At 45.0% G+C, this 16,819-nt stretch overlaps 1 protein-coding gene across 5 annotated transcripts in view; it reads right to left on the bottom strand.

The window, feature by feature from the left end:
• Window positions 1-16,819, bottom strand: part of SETDB1 (SET domain bifurcated histone lysine methyltransferase 1) — a 142,426-nt gene that overhangs the window by 20,659 nt on the left and 104,948 nt on the right. For all 5 annotated transcript variants that reach the window (XM_063947043.1, XM_063947046.1, XM_063947045.1 and 2 more), the window contains exons 21-23: window positions 9,520-9,546; window positions 3,607-3,924; window positions 2,244-2,291 (exon numbers count right to left, since the gene is read on the bottom strand). In XM_063947043.1, the coding sequence (XP_063803113.1) occupies window positions 2,244-2,291; window positions 3,607-3,924; window positions 9,520-9,546 (393 nt within the window). The remainder of the gene's footprint in view (window positions 1-2,243; window positions 2,292-3,606; window positions 3,925-9,519; window positions 9,547-16,819) is intronic.

The following is a 16,819-nucleotide window of genomic DNA, read 5'->3' as shown; positions in this document are numbered from 1 at the left end:
ATTAAAAGGACACCGCTTCACCGTGAACCTGCCTGTCAAGAGTAATAATTTCTTCAACCCTGTTACAATATAAATATATAGTAAAATAGAACTATTTGCAATATAAGGTTCATGATAATTATTTACATGAAAATGCTTTGTAACTTATGTTACCTATTACGAAATTATAGTATTGCATTAAAGTAGCAATTCATAAAGAAAACCATTACTTCCAATCATTTAAAAAATTCATACTAATAAATCGAGAGCCAATAGGCATTACATTTTGCAAACGGCTGTTTTTGAGATCAGTTAAGTCTTCCCTTACATCAAATCTGTTCTCAAGAGCTCAACATTATTTGCATGTGTGGTTTATTTAGGTTTTGCGGCTAGTCCATACTCACACCTCAGTTGATCTATCCATACATATGTGTAATACCCTATTCAGTAATGAAAACCCTTGTGTAGGGTGATTTTTATGGCAACACTTACATTTGTTCATAAAACTTTCCTAGCTGGTTTACGCAAAATTCATCACATTTATTTGTATACTAGCACTCCCGTTTAATTGTCAAATACGAAATCATGCCTATCTGTCTCCCTTCTCCCCTAGATTGTAAGCTCCTAGGAGCAGGCTCCTCCACCCTCCTGTTCTCACAGCCCTCTTCTCTAGCACTTCAATTACAGCCTTCATATACTCAGTGGCCATTTGGCCCGAAACACCTCTCGCTTGTAGCAGTTCGTCTCTTCGAGCAGCTCTACTCCTGCTAGTCGTGCCGTCACTATTGGAGACATGTTCTACACTTCACCGATTACCCCCTCGCTCACCTTGTATATCAGCTGTATTGTGTACTGAGAATTGTGGTGCTAATTGTTACTTGTGCTCTGCTTATGTTTTGATTCATGCAATGTTAAGGGTCCCATACACTAAGACGATAATACCCAATTTCATCCGATTTCGGGCAATCGGGCCGATATATCAGGTGAAATCTGGCATTTTGGAGGTGTTTATGATCCAATCCGATTTGATGCGCGTTCCCGTGAGCATCGGATCGGATCCTCCAGATTGAATGTGCTGCACATTCAATCATGTCCGACTCCGCAGGCGTGGCTGGGATCCCCAAGATACATTGTATGCAAAAGGACAGCATACAATGAATCTTGGGCTATTCTTTCCCCCGGGAGGCTGCAGGGGTGATCGCCTGCGATATGTAAGACAGACATGTCGCGTAAGTGTATGGGGCCCTTAACTCTGTTTATGTTTTGATTAATGTAATGTAACGTAGTGTTCCGTTTACCCTGCAGTGTCCTTCTGATGCTGTATGTACGGCATTGAGGACCACTTGTGCCACCTTTTTTGGAACTTATGTTCCATTATTTGGTAAATTGTGTGTGTGCAGATACACCATTGCCCCTTCAATATAAACTTCTGTAGTCCTGAGTATAAGTTGACAAACAGTGAATGTAAAAATTATGAAGCTTTCCTATGATACACCACTATCTTTAAAAATGAATATAACTCGTGAGATTACCGAAAACCATCTTAAAGTAGTTTTTCACTAAGAGATATATCTGAAACAAATTGGCATCTTTTACTATTGACATTTCCGTACCAATTTTTACCACAAAATGAAAATGAACACTTCTTGGATTTAAATATGCTATTATGAATAAAAAAATGTATTACCCCAATAAATATAACTACCTAAAAAAACTCCAATAAATGTAACTACCTTAAAAATAATAATAATAATCTGATTATACTGTATGTTGGAGATAATTATATATTCCCATATAGACCATTATCACGAGAAAACACAATAAAAACATTTTAGTTCAAGAACATTTTTTGTTATGATGTACAGTATTTATTGCTCACTTAATGTGCATTCACATCTCAATTTTATTATTTGAAAAATATGGGGGCAACACAACACAAATATTATTTAACTTTCTTGGGGGCAACACAACAAAAATATTATTTAACTTTATTGTTTTTGAAATACAACACAATAGAGGAGTTTTAATTCAGTTAAATAATGTTATATTATTTAATACTGTAGGGGGCAAACAAATATAATAAATATTTTATACTAACAGCACTTACCAAATTTCACCAACACTGCTTGCATGCTGAGTAATTTATTAGTGGAGAATGCAATGTTCACAGTTTAGATTCACTTTTTATTTTAAATCTATTAATCAAGACAATAATTATTTATATATAATTAGCAAAATATAACTTATATTATTAATTAAATTACCTGATGGTGGGTTTGATGTGGTGGTGATGCTTGTTGTAACCACAGTCCCTAGTGAGAACAAAAATAGAAGAAAATAGATAAATATAACAATCAATATGATTATTGATTTATAAAAAAAATACTAATATATATATATATATATATATATATATATATTTATTTATTTTGTGGTGAGAGGGGTTGCCTCTCATCTGATTTATCCACATTCCTGTGGGATCAGCTCCTTCCAAGGGAGACTAAAGCAAAGCCTGTGCAGTCTACAATACCAGTGGGGGTTTGGAACTCCAGGTTTTCTGAGTTGCACAGATCCAGCTGGAACTCATCACTGAAGGACAGGGAGGGTTTAAAACTCTCATACACCTGGTGTGTGGGGCACTGATGCAGAATATCCAGACAGCAAGTAGGCCTGAGTTTCTGTAATGCCAGGGACCTTCTGATTTGGCTGTACTGGGGAGCATAGCAGACTGTGGCTGCATGCTATTGCAAAAGATTAAACGTTAGCACTCTTTAGTGCTGGGACATTTAGTTTCATCTACCTAACCCAGGCCCAGGCTGCCCAAGCTTGTGTGTGTGAATGTTACAATGCAGTGTCTGTTATACTGTAATTAAAAGGACACCGCTTCACCGTGAACCTGCCTGTCAAGAGTAATAATTTCTTCAACCCTGTTACAATATAAATATATAGTAAAATAGAACTATTTGAAATACAAGGTTCATGATAATTATTTACATGAAAATGCTTTGTAACTTATGTTACCTATTACGAAATTATAGTATTGCATTAAAGTAGCAATTCATAAAGAAAACCATTACTTCCAATCATTTAAAAAATTCATACTAATAATCGAGAGCCAATAGGCATTAAATATTGCAAACGGCGGTGATCGCCTGCGACATGTCAGACGGACATGTCGTGTAAGTGTATGGGGCCCTTAACTCTGTTTATGTTTTGATTAATGTAATGTAACGTAGTGTTCTGTTTACCCTGCAGTGTCCTTCTGTTGCCGTATGTACGGCACTGAGGACCACTTGTGCCACCTTATAAGTATAATAATAATAATAATAATAATAATAATAATAATAATTTTGGGAATCAGACAAAATTTCAGCAGGAGTGCTCTTATATATTTACTGGATTCCTGCAGAAATGCAACTGGAGGGTACAATGTGCCTTCCTATTATACTTATTGGGTTAAATGCAGATGTCCAGCACCTCAAAAGTAGTGACTCATAATTTTTCTTTTGCATAGGGAAGAAGGATAGTCACCCTTTTCAAACATGAACTGGCCCCTTCTAGGTGCCCCTCAACCCCTTTATCTCATTTAAATATCGCTTTTAATTATAACACTCAATGTGTTCATACTTATCACTCTGAGGTCATAAAGCTGTGTACATAAGGAAGTCCAACTTCTGATGAATACATTTGCTCTGTAGACTCTCTGGTCTTTTGTGATCAGACTTCCCATTTTTAAAGATCCATCAGTCGTGGCAGACAGTCTTCCAGCATAACTGCTATTCTTCACTACCAAAGGTCGGTCAGAATAGGTAATAGCTATGTGATCCACATTATTAATATCCCAGGTAATATAAGCGACATTTTGACGAGCAGGAAGCTGTAGAGTAGTTCTTCCTCCAAGTATCCATATCAAGGGTTTCGTAGAGCTGCAGGATTCTGAAGGCTCTAATAAAATATTTAAACAGAGAAGAGTTTAGTTATTTCATATTGCAATTAGTGCTGGCTGTATATATCTCCAAATTTTATCAAATACACATTTACACATACTGTATATTAGAAGACATAAAAGAGAGAATTATATACCATTTTGCTGTGGTACCCCAAATAAACGTATAAGAATATGGTGGTGTGGTATTGGAGTTATCACAGGCCCTGGGGTCACCTTCTTGTAGTGCATCAGCAGGGAATACCTCTCACTCTGGTTCTCCTCTTCGGCAGCACACTTACTTCTTCAGTCCACACACCACAGCAGAGAGGCAGGGATATTCCCCCAAATAGAGACAGATAACCTCCTTAGCGGCAGATGCCGACTTGTTATATTAGTCAACTGTCTATTTACCAAAATGCCCCACCACACTATAGCATTAAACACATGATAAAAGTAATCAATGTTTAAAGAAGATCATTATTTTATTGATAACAAAAAAGAAAAACAGAGAAAAAGAGGGGGGCAAGCATACCTGCATCAAACTACACAGGCCCTGAATATCTTCTGTGGGCTCCATCAGTGACAAAAAGGATTCAGCATCCTGACCTTAGTACACAGCTCAGAGGTTGCAACCTACTCCTTAATATCATGCCTATAATAAATGACACATCCGACCATGATGGAGGTCGCTGAAACCTGGCCAGAGGAATTAAGTTAAACCCAACTGGAAAGGAGAGAACAACAGCTGTGCACCGCTAATCTGCTGATCTACTGCAACCTGACACAAACGCAATAACAATGCAAATCCAAATCCAAACTACACAAAAAAAGGGAAGAAAGAGGGTACGGAATGCCCTAAAGTGGTGCACACAATCTTATATTAAAATATAACTTTTATTATTATATATAATAAAACCAGCGAATTTTAAGAAAAAAAGGTAAGAGAGTGTAAATAAGATAGAAATTGTGATTAAAATTGAAAAAGCTGCGCACTAGATGTCATCCGTATAGTTCCTAAATTCTAATATTGGAACAATGAAGAGTGTCCTGGAGGTATATGCTTTCTCTATAACTGTATATCTGTTATTCTAAACTCCTAGAATAAGTGTCTCTATTTTTCAAGTCCCTCTCGGGATATGTACTGTGAGACCGTTATGGAAACAGGACTCCTATTTTCTTAATATATAATAGTAACAAAATGATAGTAGTGCTCCAATGGTTTGCTGTGTTAAATAATAAACATAATGAAATGATCTTCCAACAATGTGTGTTATGTTTTTATTGTATCACTGGAATGATAACATAATTCTTAGGCTTCAATTGTACCACAGAGGCATCTGTATATTCTCAGTTCATTTGATACTGTTACATCCACTGTGAATGAGTCATGTGTGTAGTGATACAATTGTAACACATGCAGGAGAAACAGCAGGTGTCTGATTCTCAGATTGAACTCTAACAGCTTGGCTGTTTATGTCTGACAATCTAATCTCAGTTTAATTGTGACAATTGTAACACATGCAGGAGAAACAGCAGATGTCTGATTCTCAGAGGCTGTTTACTACAGTCACCAAATCCAAACTACCAGACCACTGAGAGGGAAGGTGGGAAGAATGAATCAACACCTTTAGTCTGGATGCACATAATCAACTTATGATTCCTGAAACTCCGCCTCCAGCTATTCATTGTTTGGACAGGATGCACCAGACATAGCTCATACCATAATAGGACTGGCCAATTCACCAAACATACCCTGGCATAAGGTTTAAGTACCTTCAGTCACACTGTGACTGCTGTTATCCGTATCAGACCAGAGATTTTGAAAGAAGATATTTTGTATTTTTTTTTTACAATTATTTTTATTGAATATTGATATAAGTAAATGGGGATACAGAAAATAAAAAGGGGGAAAAAGGAATCAAGGAAAATTACACATGAAAAGGACATAGACCAAGTAGGCATTACACAACTGGATCACATATAAGAGGACATATAGACAGCAAGGGCCAAATGTAATAGAGTGAGAGTTTCAGAAAGTGAGAGATTTGGTAAGGTTTTGCAGTTTTTGTTTTTTTTTAAAGTGGCAACCATTTACACAGCAAGAGGAAACGGAATACATACGGGAGGCTGGCAGTCCGGTTGTGGGCGGTCAGAAGACCAATAGCGACATTGCGATGCTCAGAATACCGACAGAAGTGCGGTTAGTATACTAACCATCTCCCTGTACCCCCTAACCCCCCCCCCTACCCGATGCCTTAACCCTAACTCTCCCTACTAGATGCCTAACCATAACCCACCCTAAGCCTCACCCCTTAGTGACAAACCCTCCCTACCCGATGCCTAGTGACTAAACCTCCCTACCCGATGCCTAGTGACTAACCCTAACCCTCCCTACCCGATGCCTAGTGACTAACCCTAACCCTCCCTACCCGATGCCTAGTGACTAACCCTCCCTACCAGATGCCTAGTGATTAACCCTAACCCTCCCTACCCGATGCCTAGTGACTAATCCTAACCCTCCCTACCCGATGCCTAGTGACTAACCCTAACCCTCCCTACCCGATGCCTAGTGACTAACCCTAACCCTCCCTACCCGATGCCTAGTGGCTAACCCTAACCCTCCCTACCCGATGACTAGTGGTTAACCCTAACCTTCCCTACCCGATGCCTAGTGGCTCAACCTAACCCTCCCTACCCGATGCCTAGTGATTGACCTTAACTCTCCCTACCCGATGCCTAGTGACTAACCTTAACTCTCCCTACCCGATGACTAGTGACTAACCCTAACCCTCCCTACCCGATGCCTAACCCTAACCCCCCTTCTTAGTGCATAAGCCTAACCCAAACCTCCCCCCACAGCCTAACCCTAACCAATCGGGATGCCAGCAGTCAGGATTCCGGCGTCGGCATTGAGAGTGATATTGGTATTCTGGCGCCAGTGTTCTGAAGTAGGTCAGGAATCCGGCACCGGGATGTCAACTGCCGGCATCCAGACCGCCGGTATGCTAACCGCATCCCAAGGAAACACTCAGCAGCTTTGTGGAGATCCCTGGAGGTGCAGGGAGACGAGAGATGAGGCAGCAAATGCTCTTCCTCGGTTCTACAGTTAGACACACCACGGGCAGTAACGCTGCACAGAAAGGGAGCTAGCAAGTTATGCTTCTGAATGTGGGGGTGGGCCTTCTGTACTGACTGACACTTGGATGTGTCATGTGACCAGGAAGTGCACTGTAGTCGGAGCTCAGTCAGCAGTAGCAAGAGAAGACACAGGGATGCAGGTAGGAGACTCAATGGACACTGTAGCTTAGTGTAGAGAGGGGAGAGTTACAGTGAGTAGGGGGTGAGACAGGCTCCCAGCATTCTGACCAATCCCCATGTGTGCGTCCCTAGCCAGTCACCTCGCCGCACGTCACTGACCGCCAGGCACCTCCAACAAACCATGCCCTGGGTAATCAGTCCTCCCAGCGACACCCTGGCTGTATGTTTGTTAATGCCCCAACCCAACCGTCATCACACTTACTGACATCAAGATACAAAAGTTCTGAAGTGCTAAGCACAATTTTTGTAGCTGCTGTTGATGACTGACCACAAGGAAATCACCTGACTACGCACTTAATGAGTAGATTTTGTTACTAAGGATTATATTGTAAAAAAGACAGGTAAGTGGACTGGTGAGATATAATGAAAGGACCATTCAGAATGGGAAGATCAGACCTACTAGACATTTGAGAAAAGTAGACCTGAGAAGAAGAGAACATCTCCTGCTTTAGATTAATAACCCAGCACCCCCTGGATTTTACTTTTAGTGCAGCCCAAGTTCTTTTTTTATCACATCTAACCTATATTGGGCCAAAATAATGTTAGGATTTTTGCAGAATTACACTTTAAATACCAAGTCAAAGAGCAAGCACAATGTTTTTATATTTCTGTCCAATGTCCCACCACTTTCAGATCAAATTAATCGTTGTAAAGGTGGCAAGTTGTAGCTGCACTGTACAAATACACTGCTCAGAAAAATAAAGGGAACACTAAAATAACACATCCTAGATCTGAATTAATGAAATATTCTTATTAAATACTTTGTTCTTTACATAGTTGAATGTGCTGACAACAAAATCACACAAAAATTATCAATGGAAATCAAATTTATTAACCCATGGAGGTCTGGATTTGGAGTCACCCTCAAAATGAAAGTGGAAAAACACACTACAGGCTGATCCAACTTTGATGTAATGTCCTTAAAACAAGTCAAAATGAGGCTCAGTAGTGTGTGTGGCCTCCACGTGCCTGTATGACCTCCCTACAACCCACACAAGTGGCTCAGGTAGTGCAGCTCATCCAGGATGGCACATCAATGCGAGCTGTGGCAAGAAGGTTTGCTGTGTCTGTCAGCGTAGTGTCCAGAGCATGGAGGTGCTACCAGGAGACAGGCCAGTACATCAGGAGATGTGGAGGAGGCCATAGGAGGGCAACAACCCAGCAGCAGGACCGCTACCTCCGCCTTCGTGCAAGGAGGAACAGGAGGAGCACTGCCAGAGCCCTGCAAAATGACTTCCAGCAAGCCACAAATGTGCATGTGTCTACTCAAACGATCAGAAACAGACTACATGAGGGTGGTTTGAGGGCCCGACGCCCACAGGTGGGGGTTGTACTTACAGCCCAACACCGTGCAAGACGTTTGGCATTTGCCAGAGAACACCAAGATTGGCAAATTCACCACTGGCGCCCTGTGCTCTTCACAGATGAAAGCAGATTCTCACTGAGCACATGTGACAGACGTGACAGAGTCTGGAGACGCCAAGGAGAACGTTCTGCTGCCTGCAACATCCTCCAGCATGACCGGTTTGGCAGTGGGTCAGTAATGGTGTGGGGTGGCATTTCTTTGGGGGGCCGCACAGCCCTCCATGTGCTTGCCAGAGGTAGCCTGACTGCCATTAGGTACCGAGATGAGATCCTCAGACCCCTTGTGAGATTATATGCTGGTGCGGTTGGCCCTGGGTTCCTCCTAATGCAAGACAATGCTAGACCTCATGTGGCTGGAGTGTGTCAGCAGTTCCTGCAAGACGAAGGCATTGATGCTATGGACTGGCCCGTCCGTTCCCCAGACCTGAATCCAATTGAGCACATCTGGGACATCATGTCTCGCTCCATCCACCAATGCCACGTTGCACCACAGACTGTCCAGGAGTTGGCGGATGCTTTAGTCCAGGTCTGGGAGGAGATCCCTCAGGAGACCATCCGCCACCTCATCAGGAGCATGCCCAGGCGTTGTAGGGAGGTCATACATGCACGAGGAGGCCACAGATACTACTGAGCCTCATTTTGACTTGTTTTAAGGACATTACATCAAAGTTGGATCAGCCTGTAGTGTGTTTTTCCACTTTCATTTTGAGGGTGACTCCAAATCCAGACCTCCATGGGTTAATAAATTTGATTTCCATTGATAATTTTTGTGTGATTTTGTTGTCAGCACATTCAACTATGTAAAAAACAAAGTATTTAATAAGAATATTTCATTCATTCAGATCTAGGATGTGTTATTTTAGTGTTCCCTTTATTTTTTTGAGCAGTGTACATACTTCACACGTCAGATACATTAATAAATAGCTTACCAATTTGTATAATCCCTTGATATGGCGCTGAAAAATATGAAAAGAAATAAGAAATGTGAATCCATAAAACAGATATTTTGACAGAAAATGCAAAGTTTCTTGGATATAAAGGTCCCGTGCCCTAGGTTTGAACCCCTATAGTGTTAGGTACTGCAGCAGAGTGGAGTCCCTTGCCGCGGGGCTGCAGCTTCATGCATTGATCAATTCATAACTAAACTCCACTATTTATTATATGCTAAGCTGTATGATATCAGTAATGCTAGAGACAGTGCACCTACAACACCCCCCTTTTTTCTTCTGTAGAACTACAAGTCTCAGTAGGTAGCACCTCACATTACTGGCAGCTATAGGTGTGCAGTCTAAGGCCCCTCCCTGGATCTAAAGGACCAAAGATGTGCATCTTGGAAAAATAAGATTTTACTCACCGGTAAATCTATTTCTCGTAGTCCGTAGTGGATGCTGGGGACTCCGTAAGGACCATGGGGAATAGACGGGCTCCGCAGGAGACTGGGCACTCTAAGAAAGATTTAGTACTACTGGTGTGCACTGGCTCCTCCCTCTATGCCCCTCCTCCAGACCTCAGTTAGAATCTGTGCCCGGACCGAGCTGGGTGCATTTTAGTGAGCTCTCCTGAGCTTGCTAATAAGAAAGTATTTTAGTTAGGTTTTTTATTTTCAGAGAGCTTCTGCTGGCAACAGACTCTCTGCTACGTGGGACTGAGAGGAGAGAAGCAAACCTACTAACTGCGGCTAGGTTGCGCTTCTTAGGCTACTGGACACCATTATCTCCAGAGGGATCGAACACAGGAACCTAACCTTGGTCGTCCGTTCCCGGAGCCGCGCCGCCGTCCCCCTCGCAGAGCCAGAAGACAGAAGCCGGCGGGTTGAAGCAAGAAGACGTCAAAATCGGCGGCAGAATACTCATGTCTTCACTGAGGTAGTGCACAGCACTGCAGCTGTGCGCCATTGCGCCCACACTAACCCACACACTCCGGTCACTGTAGGGTGCAGGGCACAGGGGGGGGCGCCCTGGGCAGCAATTGATTACCTCCTGGCAAAAGCAGCATATATACAGCTGGGCACTGTAATATGCATGAGTCCCCGCCATTCATTTTACACAAAATCGCGGGACAGAAGCCCGCCGCTGAGGAGGCGGGGCCTTCTTCCTCAGCACTCACCAGCGCCATTTTCTCTCCACAGCTCCGCTGAGAGGAAGCTCCCCAGGCTCTCCCCTGAAGACTCACGGTAGAAAGAGGGTAAAAAGAGAGGGGGGGGTGCACATAAATTTAGCGTTTTAATCATATATACAGCAGCTACTGGGTAAACACTAAGTTACTGTGTGATTCCTGGGTCATATAGCGCTGGGGTGTGTGGTGGCATACTCTCTCTCTGTCTCTCCAAAAGGCCTTGTGGGGGTCCTGTCCTCATATAGAGCATCCCCTGTGTGTGTGGTGTGTCGGTACGCGTGTGTCGACATGTTTGACGAGGAGGGCTATGTGGAGGCAGAGCAAGTGCAGATGAATGACGTGTCTCCGCCGACGGCGCCGACACCCGATTGGATGGATATGTGGAAGGTAAAGATAAACTTACCCAGTCAACAGTATGAACAACAACAGAGCATCAAACAATGGATGCCAACATAACATAACCCTTTATTAAGCAATAACTATATACACGTATTGCAGAAAGTCCGCACTTGGGATGGGCGCCCAGCATCCACTACGGACTACGAAAAATAGATTTACCGGTGAGTAAAATCTTATTTTCTCTAACGTCCTAGTGGATGCTGGGGACTCCGTAAGGACCATGGGGATTATACCAAAGCTCCCAAACGGGCGGGAGAGTGCGGATGACTCTGCAGCACCGAATGGGCAAACACAAGGTCCTCCTCAGCCAGGGTATCAAACTTGTAGAACTTAGCAAATGTGTTTGAACCTGACAAAGTAGCTGCTCGGCAAAGCTGTAATGCCGAGACCCCTCGGGCAGCCGCCCAAGAAGAGCCCACTTTCCTTGTGGAATGGGCTTTCACTGATTTTGGATGCGGCAATCCAGCCGCAGAATGAGCCTGCTGAATCGTGTTACAGATCCAGCGAGCAATGGTTTGCTTTGAAGCTATAGCACCCAGCTTGTTTGATGCATACAGGATAAACAGCGAGTCAGTTTTCCTGACTCCAGCCGTCCTGGTTACATAGATCTTCAAAGCCCTGACTACATCAAGCAACTTGGAATCCTCCAAGTCACGAGTAGCCGCAGGCACCACGATGGGTTGGTTCAAATGAAAAGATGACACCACCTTTGGCAGAAATTGCGGACGAGTCCGTAATTCTGCCCTGTCCATATGGAAAACCAGATAGGGGCTTATACATGACAAAGCCGCCAATTCTGACACACGCCTAGCCGAAGCTAAGGCCAATAGCATGACCACTTTCCACGTGAGATACTTCAGCTCCACGGTCTTAAGTGGCTCAAACCAGTGGGATTTCAGGAAACCCAACACCACGTTAAGATCCCAAGGTGCCACTGGTGGCACAAAAGGGGGCTAAATATGCAGCACTCCCTTAACAAACGTCCGAACCTCAGGAAGAGAAGCCAGTTCCTTTTGAAAGAAAATGGATAGAGCCGAAATCTGGACCTTTATGGATCCCAACTTCAAGCCCATAGTCACTCCAGACTGTAGGAAGTGCAGGAACCGGCCCAGCTGGAATTCCTATGTAGGGGCCTTCCTGGCCTCACACCAGGCAACATATTTCCGCCATATACGGTGATAGTGTTAGTGCCTTTTTTTGCTAGGATCCTGCGTTCAACCGCCATGCCGTCAAACGCAGCCGCGGTAAGTCTTGGAACAGACAGGGTCCCTGTTGCAGCAGGTCCTGTCTGAGAGGCAGAGGCCATGGGTCCTCTGTGAGCATTTCTTGCAGTTCCGGGTACCAAGTCCTTCTTGGCCAATCCGGAACAATGAGGATTGTTCTCACTCCTCTTTTTCTTACGATTCTCAGCACCTTGGGTATGAGAGGAAGAGGAGGAAACACATAGACCGACTGGAACACCCACGGTGTTACTAGTGCGTCCACAGCTATCGCCTGAGGGTCTCTTGACCTAGCGCAATACCTTTGTAGCTTTTTGTTGAGATGGGATGCCATCATGTCCACCTGTGGCAGTTCCCATCGATTTGTAATCTGCGTGAAGACTTCTTGATGAAGTCCCCACTCTCCTGGGTGGAGGTCGTGCCTGCTGAGGAAGTCTGCTTCCCAGTTGTCCACTCCCGGAATGAACACTGCTGACAGTGCTTGCACGTGATTCTCCGCCCAACGAAGAATCCTGGTGGCTTCCGCCATCGCTACTCTGCTTCTTGTGCCGCCCTGGCGGTTTACATGAGCCACTGCGGTGATGTTGTCTGACTGAATCAGCACCGGTTGGTTGCGAAGCATAGGCTCCGCTTGACTTAGGGCGTTGTATATGGCCCTTAGTTCCAGGATATTTATGTGCAGACAAGCCTCCTGACTTGACCACAACCCTTGGAAGTTTCTTCCCTGAGTGACTGCCCCCCATCCTCGGAGGCTCGCATCCGTGGTCACCAGAACCCAGTCCTGTATGCCGAACCTGCGGCCCTCGAGAAGGTGAGCAGCCACCGCAGAAGAGACACCCTGGCCCTGGGGGATAGGGTGATCAGCTGATGCATCTGAAGATGCGATCCGGACCACTTGTCCAACAGATCCCACTGAAAGATCCTCGCATGGAACCTGCCGAAGGGGATGGCTTCGTATGACGCCACCATCTTTCCCAGGACTCGCGTGCAGTGATGCACCGACACCTGTTTCGGTTTTAAGAGGTCTCTGACTAGAGTCACGAGCTCCTGAGCCTTCACCGCCGGGAGAAACACCTTCTTCTGGTCTGTGTCCAGAATCATGCCCAGGAAGGGCAGACGCATCGTAGGAATCAGCTGCTACTTTGGGATATTCAGAATCCAGCCATGCCGCTGCAACACTTTCTGAGAGTGTGTTACGCTGATCAGCAACTGCTCCCTGGACCTCGCCTTTATGAGGAGATCGTCCAAGTATGGGATAACTGTGACTCCTTGTCTTCTCAGGATCACCTTCATTTCCGCCATTACCTTGGTAAATATTCTCGGTGCCGTGGAGAGCCCAAACGGCAACGTCTGGAATTGGTAATGACAGTCCTGTACCACAAATCTGAGGTACTCCTGATAAGGTGGATAAATGGGGACATGCAAGTAAGCATCCTTGATGTCCAGAGACACCATAAAATCCCCCTCTTCCAGGCTTGCAATGACCGCTCTGAGCGATTCCAGTTTGAACTTGAATCTTTTCAGATAAATGTTCAGGGACTTTAAATTCAATATGGGTCTGACCGAACCGTCCGGTTTCGGTACCACAAACATTGTGGAATAGTATCCCCATCCCTGTTGAAGGAGGGGGAACCTTTACCACCACCTGCTGGAGATATAACTTGTGAATTGCCGCTAACACGACTTCCCTTTCTATGGGGGAAGCTGGCAGGGCCGATTTGAGGTAACGGTGAGGGGGCATCACTTCGAATTCCAGCTTGTATCCCTGAGACACAATCTGTATAGCCCAGGGATCCACCTGTGAGCCAACCCACTGGTGGCTGAAATGTCGGAGACGCGCCCCCACCGCTCCTGGCTCCATCTGTGGAGCTCCAGCGTCATGCGGTGGATTTAGTGGAAGCCGGGGAGGACTTCTGTTCCTGGGAACTAGCTGTATGGTGCAGCTTCTTTCCTCTACCCCTGCCTCTGGCAAGAAAGGACGCACCTCTGACCTTCTTGCTTCTTTGTGATCGAAAGGACTGCATTTGGTAATACGGTGCTTTCTTAGGCTGTGAGGGATTTTTTATATGCCCCAGGGTCAGTAAAATGGTATCCTTGTCTAAGGTATCCAGCTCCTCAGACAGATTATCTGTCCATGCTGCTACAGCACTACACATCCAGGGCGACGCAATCGCCGGCCTCAGTAGAGTACCTGAATGTGTATAAACAGACTTCAGGATACTTTCCTGCTTCCTATCTGCAGGATCCTTTAGGGCGGCCGTATCCTGTGACGGCAGGGCCACCTTCTTAGATAAGCGTGTCAGAGCTTTATCTACCCTAGTGGAGGATTCCCAGCGCATCCTGTCCGTTGGCGGGAAAGGGTACGCCATAAGTAACTTTTTGAAAATCAGCACTTTCCTATCGGGGGAATCCCACGCTTTTTCACATAACTCATTTAACTCATGTGAAGGGGGAAATGTCACTTCTTGCTTTTTCTCCCCATACATATAAACCCTCTTGTCAGGGACAGGGTTTTCCTCTGATATGTGCAATACATCCTTCATTGCTATAATCATGTCGCGGATGGCTTTAGCCATTTTAGGCTGCAATTTTGCATCATCGTCATTGACACTGGAGTCAGAATCCGTGTCGATATCTGTGTCAACAATTTTGGATAGTGGGCGCTTCTGAGACCCTGACGGCCTCTGCGCTGTAGGATCAGGCATGGGCTGAGACCCCGACTGTCCCAAGGCATCAGCTTAATCCAACCTTTTATGCAAGGAGTTTACATTATCATTTAACACCTTCCACATATCCATCCAATCGGGTGTCGGCGCCGTCGGCAGAGACACGTCATTCATCTGCACTTGCTCTGCCTCCACATAGCCCTCCTCGTCAAACATGTCGACACACGCGTACCGACACACCACACACACAGGGGATGCTCTATATGAGGACAGGACCCCCACAAGGCCTTTTGGAGAGACAGAGAGAGAGTATGCCAGCACACACCCCAGCGCTATATGACCCAGGAATCACACAGTAACTTAGTGTTTACCCAGTAGCTGCTGTATATATGATTAAAACGCTAAATTTATGTGCCCCCCCCCTCTCTTTTTACCCTCTTTCTACCGTGAGTCTGCAGGGGAGAGCCTGGGGAGCTTCCTCTCAGCGGAGCTGTGGAGAGAAAATGGCGCTGGTGAGTGCTGAGGAAGAAGGCCCCGCCCCCTCAGCGGCGGGCTTCTGTCCCGCGATTTTGTGTAAAATGAATGGCGGGGACTCATGCATATTACAGTGCCCAGCTGTATATATGCTGCTTTTGCCAGGAGGTAATCAATTGCTGCCCAGGGCACCCCCCCCTGTGCCCTGCACCCTACAGTGACCGGAGTGTGTGGGTTAGTGTGGGCGCAATAGCGCACAGCTGCAGTGCTGTGCACTACCTTAGTGAAGACAGGAGTCTTCTGCCGCCGATTTTGACGTCTTCTTGCTTCAACCCGCCGGCTTCTGTCTTCTGGCTCTGCGAGGGGGACGGCGGCGCGGCTCCGGGAACGGACGACCAAGGTTAGGTTCCTGTGTTCGATCCCTCTGGAGCTAATGGTGTCCAGTAGCCTAAGAGGCGCAACCTAGCCGCAGTTAGTAGGTTTGCTGCTCTCCTCTCAGTCCCACGTAGCAGAGAGTCTGTTGCCAGCAGAAGCTCTCTGAAAATAAAAAACCTAACTAAAATACTTTCTTATTAGCAAGCTCAGGAGAGCTCACTAAAATGCACCCAGCTCGGTCCGGGCACAGATTCTGAGAACTGGAGGAGGGGCATAGAGGGAGGAGCCAGTACACACCAGTAGTACTAAAGCCCGTCTATTCCCCATGGTCCTTACGGAGTCCCCAGCATCCACTAGGACGTTAGAGAAAAAGGGAACTGATCCACCAGCAGTAGCCAGGAAACGCATTACCTAACCGTATCAACAGGATAAGATATCTTTATGAACGGGAAGGCACAGATACATCAGCTATATGCTGCATTCCAGGTGATGTGGATGTGATAGATTACTTCTGTGCATCCTCTTATGTGATTGGATGTTGCAAACATTTCCAAATTTATATTTTTTTGAGCCATCTATTTATATTTGTGCACAGGGGTCAAACTAGATTTCCCGACCTCGTTGCAAAAGTAGAGTCTCTTCTGCGTACATGTACAGGACCTACGCTTGTCCAAAATAAGTCTCACAGTAAAGCAAGTACAATGCGAAAACTAACAACCCAGACATAAATTCTTCCTATCTAATTCCCATTTGTTTCATAAACTGATCATAAAACTTAATAACATCCATCTAAGTCACAAGGGGAGATGTACTAAGCCTTGAAGAAAGATAAAGTGAAGAGAGATAAGGACCCAGATTTATCAAGCCTTGGAGAGTGATAAATAGCACGGTGATAAAGTACCAACCAATCAGCTCCTAACTATCATTTTTCAAACACAGCCTGTAACATGGCAGTTAGGAGCTGATTGGCTGGTGCAATT

This window comes from Pseudophryne corroboree, chromosome 12 (assembly GCF_028390025.1).
Source record: "Pseudophryne corroboree isolate aPseCor3 chromosome 12, aPseCor3.hap2, whole genome shotgun sequence".
In the NCBI taxonomy this organism is placed as follows: domain Eukaryota; kingdom Metazoa; phylum Chordata; class Amphibia; order Anura; family Myobatrachidae; genus Pseudophryne; species Pseudophryne corroboree.
The sequence above is the reverse complement of the archived record's forward strand: the minus strand, read 5'-3'. Positions and strand labels throughout refer to the sequence as shown.